Source organism: Peromyscus californicus, unplaced genomic scaffold (assembly GCF_007827085.1).
Source record: "Peromyscus californicus insignis strain IS unplaced genomic scaffold, ASM782708v3 Scaffold_16__1_contigs__length_79575227, whole genome shotgun sequence".
Classification (NCBI taxonomy): domain Eukaryota; kingdom Metazoa; phylum Chordata; class Mammalia; order Rodentia; family Cricetidae; genus Peromyscus; species Peromyscus californicus.
In genome coordinates, this window is record NW_026294458.1 from 70,905,248 (window position 1) to 70,921,217 (window position 15,970).

General features: G+C 46.8%; 1 protein-coding gene across 7 annotated transcripts in view; it reads right to left on the bottom strand.

The window, feature by feature from the left end:
* Tiam1 (TIAM Rac1 associated GEF 1) overlaps positions 1-15,970 on the bottom strand; it is a 385,599-nt gene that overhangs the window by 102,587 nt on the left and 267,042 nt on the right. For all 7 annotated transcript variants that reach the window (XM_052741102.1, XM_052741097.1, XM_052741100.1 and 4 more), the window contains 2 exons: positions 10,313-10,760; positions 1,387-1,559 (listed from right to left, as the gene is read on the bottom strand). In XM_052741102.1, the coding sequence (XP_052597062.1) occupies positions 1,387-1,559; positions 10,313-10,760 (621 nt within the window). The remainder of the gene's footprint in view (positions 1-1,386; positions 1,560-10,312; positions 10,761-15,970) is intronic.

Below are 15,970 nucleotides of genomic sequence, written 5' to 3' on the forward strand. Positions count from 1 at the left end.
TTTTTAAAGAATCTCCTATAAGGGGCTGACAGATGGTTCAGAGGTTAAGAGTGCTTGCCGCTGCACACGAATCTATACACACAAGAAACACACCGAATTTCAGGCAGAATAAGTTCAGTCACTGACACTAAATCACATTATAAGCTACACAAAAACAAAAAGCAAATAATTCATCACAGTTATAAGAATGACAGTGGGCTTCTCTTTGAAGCTGTGGAGGCAGTGGGATAACATTTTTCAATACAGGGCATAAGGCTGTCAATCAAGAATACTATACCCAGAAGAACTATCCCTCACCAATGAAGGACTGGCAGGATAGCTTTGGAAGTAAAGGCACTTGACACAAAGTCTGATAACCTGAGTTTGATCCCCAGAACCCACATGGTGGGAAGAGAGAACTGACTTCGGCAAGCTGTCCTCTGACCTCCACACCATTCTCCCAATCCCACACACAAAGAAGTAAACGCAAAACTGAGTTGCCACTGCTCATGCCCACGATTCCCCTTCAGCAACCTGCAAACCTTTCTCAATCAATCAATCAGTCAGTCAATCAACCAATCAATCAATGATAAATCCAGTGACTCTCAGATAAACAAGTGTGTTGGCTTGGATGATAAAAGGCATATTCATTCTGTTTGATAAGCAGGCTGATGTGTACACGAGGGTGTCAGGTAGCTAAGGCGTGCCTCAAACTCCCATATCTTGCCCTGAGTGGTGACTGCTTATTTATTTCGTGACAGCTCACTGAATGTTTCATTTCCATTTTGTGCATTCAGCTTTCTCTGTGGCCTTCATCACATTAATGGAATAAATGAGGGGAACCTTCCTCATTAAAAGCACCGAAAGTTCTTGCAAACTGAAAGGATTCACTATAAAAGGAAATGCTAACCTTGAAGCCGAGAAGTATTTTTGTAGAACAGTTAATAGTCAGACTTCAAGAATGCTTGATAGAAAGTTCTGGTAAGCGGAGAAACAGAAACGATTTAGGGACAACCAGTCCTTTCTGGGCTGTAATTATTTTACCTTATGATTAATATTAGCAGAGAACATATTATGATAAAAATTTTGACAGCTCAAATCACACCTAAATTAAGGAATTCATGATCCTATTCTGAGTGCCATATGATGCTACTGAAGCCACACCAAGAAACCCATCAGTTCACATCAAACACAACAAGTTTCTCAAACCCAAAGCACAGTTTCCCTTGGTCCTCACATTCAAACTCTGCGTGAGGTCTCTCATTTCTGCAGTTCATTGCAGGTATTTATCTTGTCATTTATCACTTTTGTCTCTAGCGTGAAAAATCTCACCATCATTTTAAAGGGGAGGGCAGGGTACCTGGGTGAGACAGGAAGGCTCCCTGTGCCATGAAAGCACCCACAAACCTGGAAGAGGAAGGCGTCGCCCAGGGAGTTGCTGAGGCAGAAGACGAAGTCCTTCTTGGGGTGCTCAGGCACAGCCTGCACAATGCTGTTCTCCACCCAGACAGCGTGCTTGGGGACACTGTTGTGGTCTATCCCAGACCTGCCGTCACTCTCGTAGAAAAAGAGCGTGCAACCTGAGGAGACAGACAGAACAGGGTCTGTGTGAGTATTTAGTGCTTGGCCAATGACAGACATCTAAGGGAAACTGACACAAGTCATCAGGACAGGGCTGGACATTAAAGTGTGCGGGAGCCCACAGGGTAAAGAAAATAGGGTGCTGCTTGCAATCAGGTCTTTGATGGGCATATGGAAAAATAAAGGTCTTGAGTTATAGCATCCCAACTAGCAAAGAGATTCTTCAAGGTCTTAGAGTCCTACTCTCTATGTCAGAATGTTTACTTGTAAGCATCCTTGTAGGCGGGTGTGCTGGCATACACTGTTATGAAATAGAATATCTGTTTGACTATGTAAAGATGTGTTGCTGTTTCACCTTGCCTGCCTAAGGTACCTGGTCAGTCCAGTAAAAAGCTGAATGGCCAATAGCAAAGCAAAAGAGGGATAGATGGGGTTGATGGACAGAGAGAGTAAGAAGAGGGGGAATCTAGAGAGAACAAGGGAGAGAGAGAGAGAGAGAGAGAGAGAGAGAGAGAGAGAGAGAGAGAGAGAGAGAGAGGAGAAAGCAGGAAAGTAGAACATACAGAAGGAAAGAACATCAAAAAACTCCAAGGCAAAATGTAGTTGAAGAGAAACAGGTTAAATTAAGTTATAAGAGCTAGCTAGAAATGAGCACAAGCTAAGGCTGAACATTCATAATTAAGAAGTCTCCAGGTCATGAGCTGGTGGTATGAGAAAGCCTGCTACAATACACCTATAATCTCAGCACTCGGGAGGCAGAGGCAGGGGGATCTCTGTCAGTTTCAGGCTAGCCTAGTTTACATAGAGAGTTCCAAGCCAGCTAGGGATCCTGTCTTTGCCCTCAAACAATACAGACTTCGGGGTCACCCAAGCCCAGTGGTGACTATAAATACAGCTCCATAGCCTCCCCCAGGGTAGCACTATCAGGATGTGAAGACAGACACTTCCCTTGGAGCTTACTCCTCAGCAGCCTCCTGTGATATGCAGCCAGGAAATCTAAAGCATATCTATTTTATTTTAGATCTGGCCCTTGGGGAAAACAGTAGTATTAGTTTATAGAAAAGATGTATTTCTGACCTCAGATACAATCTTTATTTTTTTTTTCCTAGAATAAAACTATGGCCTTGTGCTTTCTGAAACAAGAAGTGTATGGAGCTCACAGGAAGGTCTTAGGGAAGCCAGGACCTTGGCCCATCTCTTAACTGGACCATGAAACAGTGAGACAGTAGCAATAGAAACACTTTGTAAGTTTATAAAGCAGCTCCTTCACTGCCAGAACTCGAAGCTCACTAAAATAGCAAGTCCTAACTAAACACATATTCTCAACTGGTCCACAGCTCTGGGCTGGACAACTACAGAACTTAACACATATTAAATCCTCAACTGGTCCACAGCTCTGGGCTGGACAACTACAGAACTTAACACATATTAAATCCTCAACTGGTCCACAGCTCTGGGCTGGACAACTACAGCACTCATCCCCAACTTCAATACAAGCTATTTGGTCCATTTCAGCCATCTCCTTATTCCAAGCCAAAACCAAACCTTATAGGAATTACAATACCCTTGAAAGCACAACGCACTTGGTTACAACAGGAATTTATACAGGAAAACTGGCCACATGTGATGGAGAAAGAAGAAAAGACATTTCCACAGGCACACCACTGGAAAAGGCACACTGGTTAAAAGGCAACTCCCCTCCCTGTGCCATTTCACAGCACCATGTAACAGCTGCTGACAGCACCATCTCAAGAAAGGCAATCTGGATAATTCACACACTGCGCGTGCACACGCACATATACACACACACACACACACACACACACACACACACACACACACACACACACAGAGTTTTTTTAGAGGCCAGTGAGGTGGCTCAGAGGGTTACATCTTTAAATACACAACCACAGTGAACTAGGTTCAATCCCCGGAACACACATAAGATAAAAGGAGAGAAACAACTCCACAAAGTTCTTCTCTGATTGCCACTAGCACTGTGCCCAAATATATACTTAACAGTTAAAAAAAAAACAATACCGTATATAATTACGAAGTCTTCCTTATACTTAATTCCTTAAGCATTTGCTATATCATTAAATATTACTTGAAAATGCCAATTTTGATAGGAGCCTGTCATTAGCTATAGTTAAACCATGCACATATTATCCAAAATCTACATATATAAATTGAAATATATGCTACCAACTCTCCTGTCTCAATTCTGTTCTTTTCATAATCCCTAAGATTCTGAAGACTTCAAGGTTTCTGAGGAAAATCCAAAAAGGGAGATCACTGGTCATCTCTCATTTCCGTGGACTAAAGTGGCTCACACTTTAGAATAAAATGAAGGTAGCTGAAATTGGACTTTATTCATTTCCAACTCATTCCATTTGTAAGACTAACATGAAGAAACAAATGTAAGAACCGCACACTCTGATAACAGTCTGCCTGTCCTGATCGTCACTTGAACTTGACCTTTAGGTTAGTAGGCTGTGGACGGCATCACTCCAGAGACGAATTCTAGAAGTCTTTGAAAAGAGATCTTTTCTTCTACCCCAGAGTTCCTGGGTGTGGTTTTCTCCTAACCAAACCAACAGCCAAGGGCTGCTAAGAAAACGTCAGCAGCTTCTGAGTGGAAAGAGCCAAGCTCTGAGTATGTCAACAGAAGACAGGAACCTGTCAGGATTCAGATGTGAAGGGCTTCGTGGCTCCTGCCAAGCTGTGTCACCCAGATCTGGGTCACTGGGACAATCTGATGGCTCCCTCCTGTCGTGGGCTCCTCGATGCCCATGCTATGGCTTCCTGTCTCACTTATTCTTTAAGGAAAAGACACAAACAAAATGACCACCTCTGCTATGGCCCAAGTAAAAAGAGTCACCTCATTATTTTTTGTTTGTTTGGTTTTTTGTTTTTTTTTTTGTTTTTCGAGACAGGGTTTCTCTGTGTAGCTTTGCGCCTTTCCTGGAACTCACTTGGTAGTCCAGGCTGGCCTCGAACTCACAGAGATCCGCCTGGCTCTGCCTCCCAAGTGCTGGGATTAAAGGCGTGCGCCACCACCACCACCGCCCGGCCATTATTTTTATTCTATACCAAGAAGTGCTATTCTCAACATGAGGTAAGAGGAGTCTAGGATGCTGTGGGATGGTCTGTACGGCAAATGTGTTGCTGATTGGTCAATAAATAAAACACTGATTGGCCATTGGCTAGGCAGGAAGTATAGGCGGGACAAGGAAGAGAATAAAGCTGGGAAGTGGAAGGCTGAGTCAGAGAGACACTGCCAGCCGCCATGATGACAAACAGCATGTGAAGATGCCGGTAAACCACGAGCCACGTGGCAAGGTATAGATTAATGGAAATGGATTAATTTAAGCTGTAAAAACAGTTAGCAAGAAGCCTGCCACGGCCATACAGTTTGTAACCAATATAAGTCTCTGTGTTTACTTGGTCGGGTCTGAGTGGCTGTGGGACTGGCAGGTGAGAGAGATTTGTCTTGACCGTGGGCCAAGCAGGAAAACTCTAGCTACCAATGGCGTCCAACATGGTGGCAAGAGTTTCCACCTAAAAACTGAGAAAAAAGTTTCTAAAACGGAGCTAAAAACAGCTTCCTAATTGTTTCTCTCAAATGAGCGGCAGCTGCCGGTTTGAGCTACTTGTGGGTTCCTAGCGTGCGTGCTCGACCTGCCTATGGCGGGAATGAGGCCTTTGCAAGTGGCACTTTGAGCTGCATGGTGGATTTAGCCTTTGCTGGTGCAGAGCAAAAGGGGAGGTTTCTGGGCTACACGCTGCTTGGCTAAAAGCATAGACCCATGATAGCTCCCAGAGCTGGCGGTAAACCATGGCCATGTTGGGAAGCTGAGGTGGGAGGAGCCAGCAGCCACAGCTGCTGCAGTTTAAAGCAACAGATTCACAATAAGACAGATTCAGATGTAATAGCTTAAATGTGTGTAAAATGTACGTAGGCTTGAAAGAGACAAAAAAGGTGATATATACAGTTATATAAACAAATACATAGTTTTAAAAAATAAAGTCTTTAAAGAGACAGTAAAATTAATATAAAAAATAAGCCACATAAAGATGAATATTACACAGAGAATCTGGATTGTGTTGTCTTTGGGATTTTTAACTGCAGAAAAACATTTGATTGTAAAAGCTGTTGAGTTATACCAAAATGTATATTTTAAAGATACCTTGACTTCAAAATTTGGATCTAAGGATGTGTTGCCTTGGAAAGGAATCTCTGCTTTTGTTCCCACAGAAAGCCAGAGGCTATGGATTTGTTCCAGATTAAGATACATCAGGTTTGACCAGCCAAGACCCCCTGAAAGGTCTCCGATGACACCATGGCCCAGATGATCCAACATCCAGAATGGTTTCAAGGCAACTGGCTCAGACGATACAGCCTCATGGACTACTCCATGATCCTAAAATTTTCTTTGTGTCCCCATAAGATACAGTGCCCCCCTCCAGCAGGAAGTAGTAAGAGAAGCTACGCCCAAATTCCCAAATTATATGTAATTTTACTTTGTTAAGGTTAAAACCTTCCTTTTTGGAAAAAAAAAGGTGGGGGGAAGTGCTGTGGGATGTTCTGTATGGCAAATGTGTTGCTAATTAGTCAATAAATAAAACACTGATTGGCCATTGGCTAGGCAGGAAGTGTAGATGGGACAAGGAGGAGAATAAAGCTGGGAAGTGGAAGGCTGAGTCAGAGAGACACTGCCTGCCCCCACAATGAGAAACAGCATGTGAAGATGCCGGTAAGCCACGAGCCATGTGGCAAGGTATAGATTAATGGAAATGGATTACTTTAAGCTGTAAGAACAGTTAGCAAGAAGCCTGCCATGGCCATACAGTTTGTAAGTAATATAAGTCTCTGTGTTTACTTGGTCGGGTCTGAGTGGCTGTGGAACTGGCAGGTGATAGAGATTTGTCTTGACCGTGGGCCAGGCAGGAAAACTCTAGGTACACTAGGATGCTTGGTTAAGTCACAAATCCAGGGCCTTCTCATGAGTAAAATCATTCCCCCTACATCTCCACACTACGTCCTAACCCCCATTCTTCAGATGGGGCCGTATTTGGAAATATGGTTTTTAAAGGGGCAGTTAAGGGTAAAGGGTGGTCATACGAGTGTCCCTTAATCTAACGACTTGTGTCCTATCAAATGGACATTGGACACAGCCATGACTGAAGGAAGAACACGTGCTGAGACCCAGAGAAAACAGCCACATCAAGGCGTAAGGCCTCAAAGGAAGCCAACCCAGTCAACACTTCTACCTCAGGCTGCCAGCTGTGAGACGTGAAAGTTCTGTTGTTGAGACCTCTGGTGTGTGGTGTCATGGCAGTCTAAGCCTGCTGAAAAAGGACCTTTATGGTTCAATAAGCAGGAAGCACAAGACAAAGCATCATAGCAACTGGGATGCAGGTGGTCTTCATATCAGGCTTTTAAGTACTCAGCAGCAATTAATAACATGAATGAAGGCGTATGCTGGGGAGCACTTTCCTCCAAGGGGGAAAATACTATATCTTGCTGGGAAGCTGGTTAAGATTCAGTGTGTTCTTGAGGGGAGATGGAAACTCCCATCCTTCAAGGAAGCTTCTGGAAACTCAGCAAGTAAACAATTCAAACCTCACAGAAGTCCCTGAAACTGACCAGATGCACTAGGCCCTTTCCTCCCGAAACGTACATAAATAGCAAACACCACTGAGACTCTCAGACAAGCAGGGTCCCGTGGAAGAGGTTGAGTTGTCTAAAGAAGCAGAACTGGCTGTGCTACCTGAAGGAGCCCAGGGCAACTGAGCTACCTGGGAAGAGAACCTCTCCTGCCTGTTCAGCTCCCTACAAGCTGTGCAGGAAGCAGCAGAACTCTGGCCCTCAGGAGCTGACACCCACACTAGGGTGGGCTTTTGGTGACCCCCTCCCCCAGAGTCTGGTAAAGAACCCCAACAAACTCATTAGTTCAAGCTCAGCTTTGGTGATATCCTTACTTTAGTTTGTTGTCAATTCGCTACCAGGGTCAAGTAGATGTTGGTTAATGTCTCCCCAGGAAGTCCCCCAACTAAAGGAACAAGAGATGTGTACCTCAGTGCGGGGGGGCGGTGGGAGGTGGGAGGAGAGGATTTCTTTCTTCTCCAACTCATCCCATCATAGCAGAACCGAGGGCATGACAGGGCCTCTACATGCAACCCCATGGCACTTCTCCAAACAAAGCCAAGGAGGCGGTGGGTGAAGACAGGTCAGTACAGCTTCCCAAAGCATCCCCACGGGCTAAACACCTTGCTGTATAAGCATGACCGCACACCACATGAACAATGATGTTCTAGAGTAACTGAGCAACAAAACAGATGGCCTGGGCCTCCGGTGACCTTACAGAAAGAGTTACCACCCAAGCTTTAGGGGTAGTCCTGTCCAGCTCTCTTGTTATCCTTCTCATTAGGGGTGTCTGTGACACACAGCAGAATCTACAGCCGAACCAGGCACATAGGTTCCTATTTCCACAGCCATCAAAACAAAACGAAACAAGCAAAAAAGCCAGCTAGCCCACCAGTAACGGGGGCCACACATCTGCTGAATGTCTACAGGGGCAATCTGCACACACTCACTGCTCAGGCATACACTAGTCTCACTGAGTAGAGCTCTGGGCAGATCCAGGCCTCTACTGTAGGATGTCTCCGCACCGGCCTCAGCTGGTGAGAACCAATGTCAAATGATCTGGGATCTGCACCATTAGCTGTTCGGCTCTGGCTTCTTTCTCCTGTGTGTTTCCTGTCTGACCCACTCACACCCCCCCCCCCCCCCCCCGCCATCTCAAAACTAGCTTTGTAACAAAAACTCTAAATGTACTTGAGTAATGTTTTTCTTTCTATAACATGGTTCTCACAAAAGAATTACAAGGTCTGCAGGACAGAGACCCATGCAGGGCTGGGTGGTGGCCGGGTGCCCACCGCTCACGCACCCGGAGGAAAGGAAAGGAAGCCAAATGCCAACAAATAGCCACATGTAAGCACTAAGCTTCTTTGAGAGGCAAGTAGAGTGGTACCTACATGTCTGCTGTGTTCACAGCCAAGGGTACACCAATATATACAGCTAAACTCTAAAACAGTGACTTATTCAGAAACAAATGATGCTTTAGACATCCCATTTGCATCAGGCTGAGGCCTGTAAAATTAGTGATATTCTACCACTTAAACCATCAGCCATTTCACTGGATTAAAGTTAAGGATTCTTCTCCCTATGACAATCACTGTGTAAAATATAAACCTGAACAACCCAAAACAAAATTTTGGAGGGGAACTCATTTCAAAATTGGCCATCGGAACCAGTAGTCTGTGGGAACATTGGACCTGACATGTTCTCCTCACTTGTGGTGTGGCTTTTAAATGTCAATTTGCCATAACTCTTCCCAGAATCACCTGGGAAGAGAGTCTCAACTGAGCCATAATCTTTATCAGGTTGGTTTACGAGCACGTCTAGGGGAGATTGTCTTGATTGCTAACTGATGAAGAAAGACCCAGCCCACTGTGGGCAGCACTATTCCCTAGGCAGAGGGCAATGAGCTGTACAGGATGGGGAAAACTAGCTGAGAACAAGCAAAAGAAGGCAGAATGGGTGCATTCATTTCTCTCTGTTTTTGACTGTGGATTGTGGTGATATATTGTGTACCCTAATAAACCTGCCTGAGGATCTAGTTCTTAACTCTACGAAACCCTCAGCCTAAAGAGAGTGAATTCCGGTTTCCTCACGCCTTATATACCTTTCTCTGCCCTGCCATATTACTTCCTGGGATGAAAGGCATGTATCACGAATGCCTGGCTCTCTTTCTCTCCTATACTGGATCGAATTCATGTAGCCCAGTGTGGCCTTGAACTCACAGAGATTTCTGTCTCCCGAGTGATAGGATTAAAGGTGTGTGCCACCACTGCCTGACCTCTACGTCTAATCTAGTGACTGGCTCTGTCCTCTGATCCTCAGGTAAACTTTGGGGTACACAGTATATCACCACAGTGGATGCGATGTGATGTGCCCAGCTACACGGGTTCTTGCCTTGCCTTTCCCTAAATGACAGACTGTAACTTGAAATTGTAGGCCAAATAAACTCTCCCCTCCACTGTGGTTATTTTGGTTGGGCTATTTTATCGCAGCAACAGACATGAAACCAAGACAACCGCGAAGCTCAGGAAACAATGGAACGGCACGTGCAGGGTTCCTGAATATGAGACACGAAGCTTCCGTTTGTCAGAAGAATAATTTCTAGAGGCCAGCCCACAATGGTGCACATAGAGTCCACAATACCATATCATATATTTAAAAAGTGGTAAGAAGCCAGGTGTGGTGGCCAGCTACCCCTGAGGCTGGCAGGTACCTGCAATCCCAGCTACCCCTGAGGCTGAGGCAGGATGATTACCAGGTCAAGTCCAGCCTGGGCACCCTGGTACCTCACAACAAATATGAAAACACAAAGAGCTATGGGGGTGTAACACAGAGCTAGGGTGCTTAAGCAACACACACTATGTGAGAGTCCCTGGTTCTAATCCCTAGTATTGAAAACAAGAGACAGAAAAAGAAAATTAAATCCCAAACCAGGTCTTCTGTGATGGCCCTTGTCTTCACCATTCTCATCCCAGGATGTAAGTTTTTTAAAGTACATCTAATGTGTTTCTACTACAGTAGACTATGTTCTAGATATACAATTACGAAATATTTCATAACTGTGAGTACCTGTGGAATGCATGCAGCTGGGCCGGCCTCCCTTACCTTTCAGGGACACCCAGTAATGCTTCCACTTCCTCCGGGTCGCAGACTCCACCTTCTTATTCTTCTTGTGTACCAGGAAGTTCTTGACGGCCAGCGCACCAGCCTTGCGCACGGTGCCCTGCGCGGCCGTCAACAGGATGTCCGACTGGCCCGGGGAGCTGAGGGTGCCGCTGCTCTGTTCGTCGCTGTGAGCAGAGCCGGCCTCCTCCAGGCTCTCACTGTTGGTGGTGCTCATCTCCAGTTCCCGCCTGAAGTTCTCGTACACCCCCTGGCGCGCAGCATCCCCAGTCGAACTGCTGCCGCTGTCGCTGCCCACAAAGGCTCGGCCGGTGGGGGGTGAGTAGCTGGAGTTGGTGGCATTAGATCGCCTGGACAGGAGGTCCGTGTCGGTGGTGGCCCCTTCGATCCCACTGTCCGCAAACTCGCTGCCTTCGCCCGTGTTAACATCCTTAGGAAGAGAAAGGGAGAGAGAAGCAGACATGCATCACGCGTGGAAGGAACTTGGGAGCACTTGGTCCAGCCTGGGGCTCTGCAGCAGAAAAAGGCCCACCGGGCTCCTCTGTTGCTGGACCGATCCCTCCTCACGCCAGCGCACTGCAGGGCGGCTCGACGAAACAGACCTTCCACCACCCCAAATGCAGCCTAATGATTCAGAGTGTTCAAGAAATATAAAAGGCACAGGGAACACTTCAAAGAGCTTATCGTTTATCTGACTTAATTAGCTAATTGGCAAACCAGCTATTGAGATTCTACCACGACCATGCTGAGGGAGCTCAGAGCCCTCAGCCACCTCAGCTGGCCTTGAACTCCAAGAAATTCAGCAGACCAATTAGTTAGCTGTTCTGGAGGTTGGGGTTACAATGCATAACTAGATCTTTACAGCTGATACTTAAAAAAAAATAAAGGGCCTGATTGGGGGTCTATATTATAATGGGGTAACTAAATAGATTGCTAGCACACCCACTCACCCAGCAAGGCCCCATATCCCAAGAGCAGGCAAGAGTCCTCATGCCCTAATCAGCCTGGCTTCCTGAAAACAGCCTTTCCCTCTGCATTGTGGTAAATCGGCCTGTGGGGCCCACAGCTCCCATGCACCTCTCCAATTACTTTGCCCTTTCAAAGCCGGGATGGAAGGAGCCTGAAGTAGCAGGCAACTCACCGCCCTGGGCTGAGTGACAGAGCCGGACAACTGCCAAGACGCTGGGGTATCAATCAATTCCCCGTGGAAAAGTGTTTGAAATTTCCAGAGCTGACCCTGTACCCCAGGAGACTATTTCCGGGTCACTGAGGTAGGTTCTTAAGTCAGACTCTCAATTGCTCTGAAGTACTACAGGTATTTGCATAAACAATAATTAGAGGATGGTAGTAATCGAGGGAAGACAATGATAACAGCATGGGACCTGCGAGCTTGAAGGATGAGAAACGGAGACTGATTCTTCTCAGAGGAAGACAACAGGAACCCGAGTGTGACACAGGGGTAAGGCGAAGCCGTGCACAGACTGGCAGTTTGGCCAGCCCGGGGCACCATCAGTCTTACTAATAACTAACGGTGGTCGACACGTGTCAAAACTAAATGCGTACTCTGAACCATCACAAAAACGAATACTCTGAACTTACATCTGTGCTGGGAGGCAATGGGGCGGACTTAGTCATACCATAGCTAAGACTGTGCCACACCGGGCCCAAATAAGTACTATGCCTCTGTCTCAGTCAGTCTGAGCCAGTGGTTCACAGTTCACTGTTACGAAAAAAATGTAGGACAGTAACAATACGAAGCGCAGGAAAGAGCGGGAGGGCGCGGCGGGTCAGAGGCGGCAGCCATAGATGAGTAGCTACCAAGCTTCAGCTCCATTCCGGATGGAGTTCGGATCCCTGGCAGGAGAAAGGACTTGTGGGAGACAAGGCCATCACAGAGGCAGCTCAGATCACACTCTGTGTTGTGTTTAGCTCCAGTTGGTTCTCCAAGGGTCTGAGAGTTGGAAGCTTGGTCCCCAGTACAGCAGAGCTGGGGGGAGAAAGAACCCTTAAGAGCTGGAATTCACACACAGGAAGGAAACTGAAAAAGAAATCGAGGGAAAAGAGGGAGTGGGGCCTCATGGGAGGTATTTAGGTCACTGTGTGTATGGGGGGGGGGGGGGGGGAGGTCTTACCCTTGGGAATCATCAAAATGCTGGTCTTCGGAATCGACTCCTGCAAGAGTGAACTGCTAGAGAAGTCCTGGTCCCCTCAGTCTCTACGACTCCCCATCCGACCACGCAATCGCTCCCTCAATCTCTACTCACCATGCAATCGCTCCGTCAATCTCTACTCACTGTGCAATCGCTCCCTCAATCTCTACTCACCGTGCAATCGCTCCGTCAATCTCTACTCACCGTGCAATCGCTCCCTCAATCTCTACTCACCGTGCAATCGCTCCCTCAATCTCTACTCACCGTGCAATCGCTCCCTCAATCTCTACTCACCGTGCAACCGCTCCCTCAATCTCTACTCACCACGCAATCGCTCCCTCAATCTCTACTCACCGTGCAATCGCTCCCTCAATCTCTACTCACCGTGCAATCGCTCCGTCAATCTCTACTCACCACACAATCGCTCCGTCAATCTCTACTCACCGTGCAATCACTCCCTCAATCTCTACTCACCGTGCAATCGCTCCCTCTCAGATTGACTCCCACTGTGATACTCTGTGCCAAAAAGACCTCAACAATGCCAGCGGGTGCTGGAACCAAGTTCCTGGACGTCCCAGACTAAGCTAAATCCATGTCTTTTCTTTACAAATTAAGCAGCCTGGGGCATTTCATTATGGCAGTGGAAAGCAGACCAACAGACCCTGGGCCTGCCGGCCTATTGCTTTGTTTTCTGTTCTTCTGCCTAATAACAGCCATGGACGGTCATAAAGGACCCAGATTCCGTTAGTAAAAGATCCACTACACAAACAAAAAGCAGCATTATCAACCCACATGTCTCTCTGGCAGGGACATTTACCATATGTGTCCCTGTGGATGTTAAGACAATAAGGAAAGCTGACGATCTTAGATAACCAAAAGCCGTGGAGGACAAGAAATCTGCGAATTTCTTTGATTTGATTTCCATGGGTCTGTAAGTCCTCTGAAGACGGCTGGGCCTGTATATTTGTTGCTTTTTTTTCTATTGCTGTGATATTTAACCAAGGCCATGTACAGAAGAAGGGGTTTATTTGGACCCATGGTTCCAGACAGATAAGACTCCATCAAGTTCAGGAAAGGCGGCAGCGAGTAGTAGACATGGCCGCTGGGACAGACACTGAGGGTTCACATCTTAAACCACAAGAAAGAAGCCAAGAGAATGAACCTGAGATGGTCTTGAACACTCAAAGCTCACAGTAACACACCTCCTCCAACAAGACCACACCCCCAACTGGGGACAAAGTATTCAAATGTCTGAGACTTCGGGGGAGATTTCACTCAAACTACCACAGAAATGTATGTAGGAACTAGCTATAACCACTTTGTGACTTCAGTCCAAAGAAGAAGAGATGATGCCACACATCTTAGAATTCCCAGAGTCCTTGAACAGGAAGGAACCTTACAGAACCATTTCCTTCATTATCAGCTGGGAACACTAGGGCTCGGAAAGTCCTAATTCTGGTTAGTAGCAGATGGGAGGTTTGAACTCATGCTGCTGAGAGCCTTTCCCACTGTGGAGCAGGGCAACCCTGTAGCTCAGCTGTGGGGCAGCTTGTGACCAGAGTTTTGCCTGCATCATTCAACTCCATCCTTCCCCACTTTGTTTAATGTATCTCCAGTTTTCTCTGGAAAAAGCTAAGGGATTGCTGGTCTGTTTGTTTTAACTTGTACAGCAAATAGCTAAAAGCCAACAGTGGAAGGAATCAGAAAAGCTATAAAGAGGACGATGGGACACAGAGGGTGTCCCAGCCAGCTCTCAATGCCCATCTTTTACAGTTTACAACAAGCCTATAAACCATTCCCTCCTTTACAGACCTCCTTGCTTCCACCTAAGCCAAGTGTTAAGGTAAGGAAGGACTCTATGGACACTCACCTCTATGTCACACCTGAACATCTGCTCATGCCAACTGAAGCTGTAAACTTGCAACGGCCCAGGTTGTGTGTGTTCAGCTCTGCGATAGTCACCAGATTGAGCAAAGACGAGATTGCTCCAGGTAGGAAGCCTACAGGCCCCAGCTCAGCTCACAGACTTTCAGAGCACATGGCTCAGTGTAATCGCTGGGGAGTGTCCTTGGATCTGCCCAAGACACACCACCTCATCCCAGACATAGTTAATTGGACTCAGTAGTACACATTCCCCTCTATGTGACCTAACCCGTTGGGAAATAGATGTCAGCTGCCCTGCTCCAACCCCTACTTAGTCAAGATACTTGGGCTGTCCCAGATACCCTGAAGCCCATGCCCTAGCACTGTGGATGATGGAGTCAATAAAGCCAAAGACATTGCGCAATACTCTTCTCTCTTTCCCTCACTGTGACACAAAACTTTCTTGTGGTCATCTTTTGGAAGGGCTCTTCCTGCCCTTCTCGGTCTCTAGGCAATTTCACAACTGAGAAACCTGATCCTCCCCACATGGAGAAGTACCTAGCAACCTCCAGACTCTTCCCTGCAGCTAGAAGACTGACCCCAGGAAGGAATGCCCGGAGGCCACGCAGTCTTCATATAACATCAAGGTTCCTTCTCACCTAACTCAACACCTCAGCATCTGCTCTCTGCCAGCCTATTTAGCCAAATACTAAATTTTAATTTCAAAAGTCAGAGGAGGGCTGGGGAAATGGATCCGAGGTGAAATGAAGTGCCTGCCATGCAAGTATGAGCATCAGCCTTGAACACCAACGAACCTCCACCAACGCCAAGTGGGAGGCGCAATCACTAGCAATTCCAGTCTGATACACACACATACACATGCACACACACGCAAAGGCATACACACACCCACATACGTGCACCCACTCACACTTGCATCCATACATGCAAAAACATGTCTACACACATACACGCATACCACATGCATACGCATGAAAAATTAACTGGAGATCTAGGGGCATGGCTCAGTGATGGAGGGCTGCCTAGCCCTTGTGAGGCCCCGGAATCCCCCAGCACCAGAAAAGAAGAGTGTAGCAGAGGAGATCAAAGGAAGTGGGAAGACCCTAGCCAGATGAAAATAACTCCCTGGAGAGCGTACGATCTGGCTGAGACTTCTGCAAATCAGCTCCAAGTCACAGTCCCTAGTAGAAATGCTGCACAGAAGAGATCTCCAGTTCCAAGCAACAGCCAAAGGACAGGGGTGTCCTTAAATCTCATTCTCTCAAGACAAATCCCCCCAACCAGCTAGCATCCATTCCACTGGCTACTTTCCAAAAAGGGTGCCTGTGCTTCCCTACTGGATGCACAGGAATCCACCTGTAGCTCGGAGCATACTGCAAGCGGCCAGGCAAGGGCCAGTCTGGGGCCCCTTAAGCTGTAAATGAGTTCCTGTACTGAAATTGCAAGAGGCAAAACCAAAGCCTGTTTCTACTCCCTTAAAAACCAGAATCACCAACATGAAGAAAATATGGACTGATGATGCCTTGTAGCAAGGCTCTGGGTCTTTGCCCAGAAGACTTACAAAGAATCCAAGGAAACAGCTCCCTGCACTCGGGTGCAGAACCAA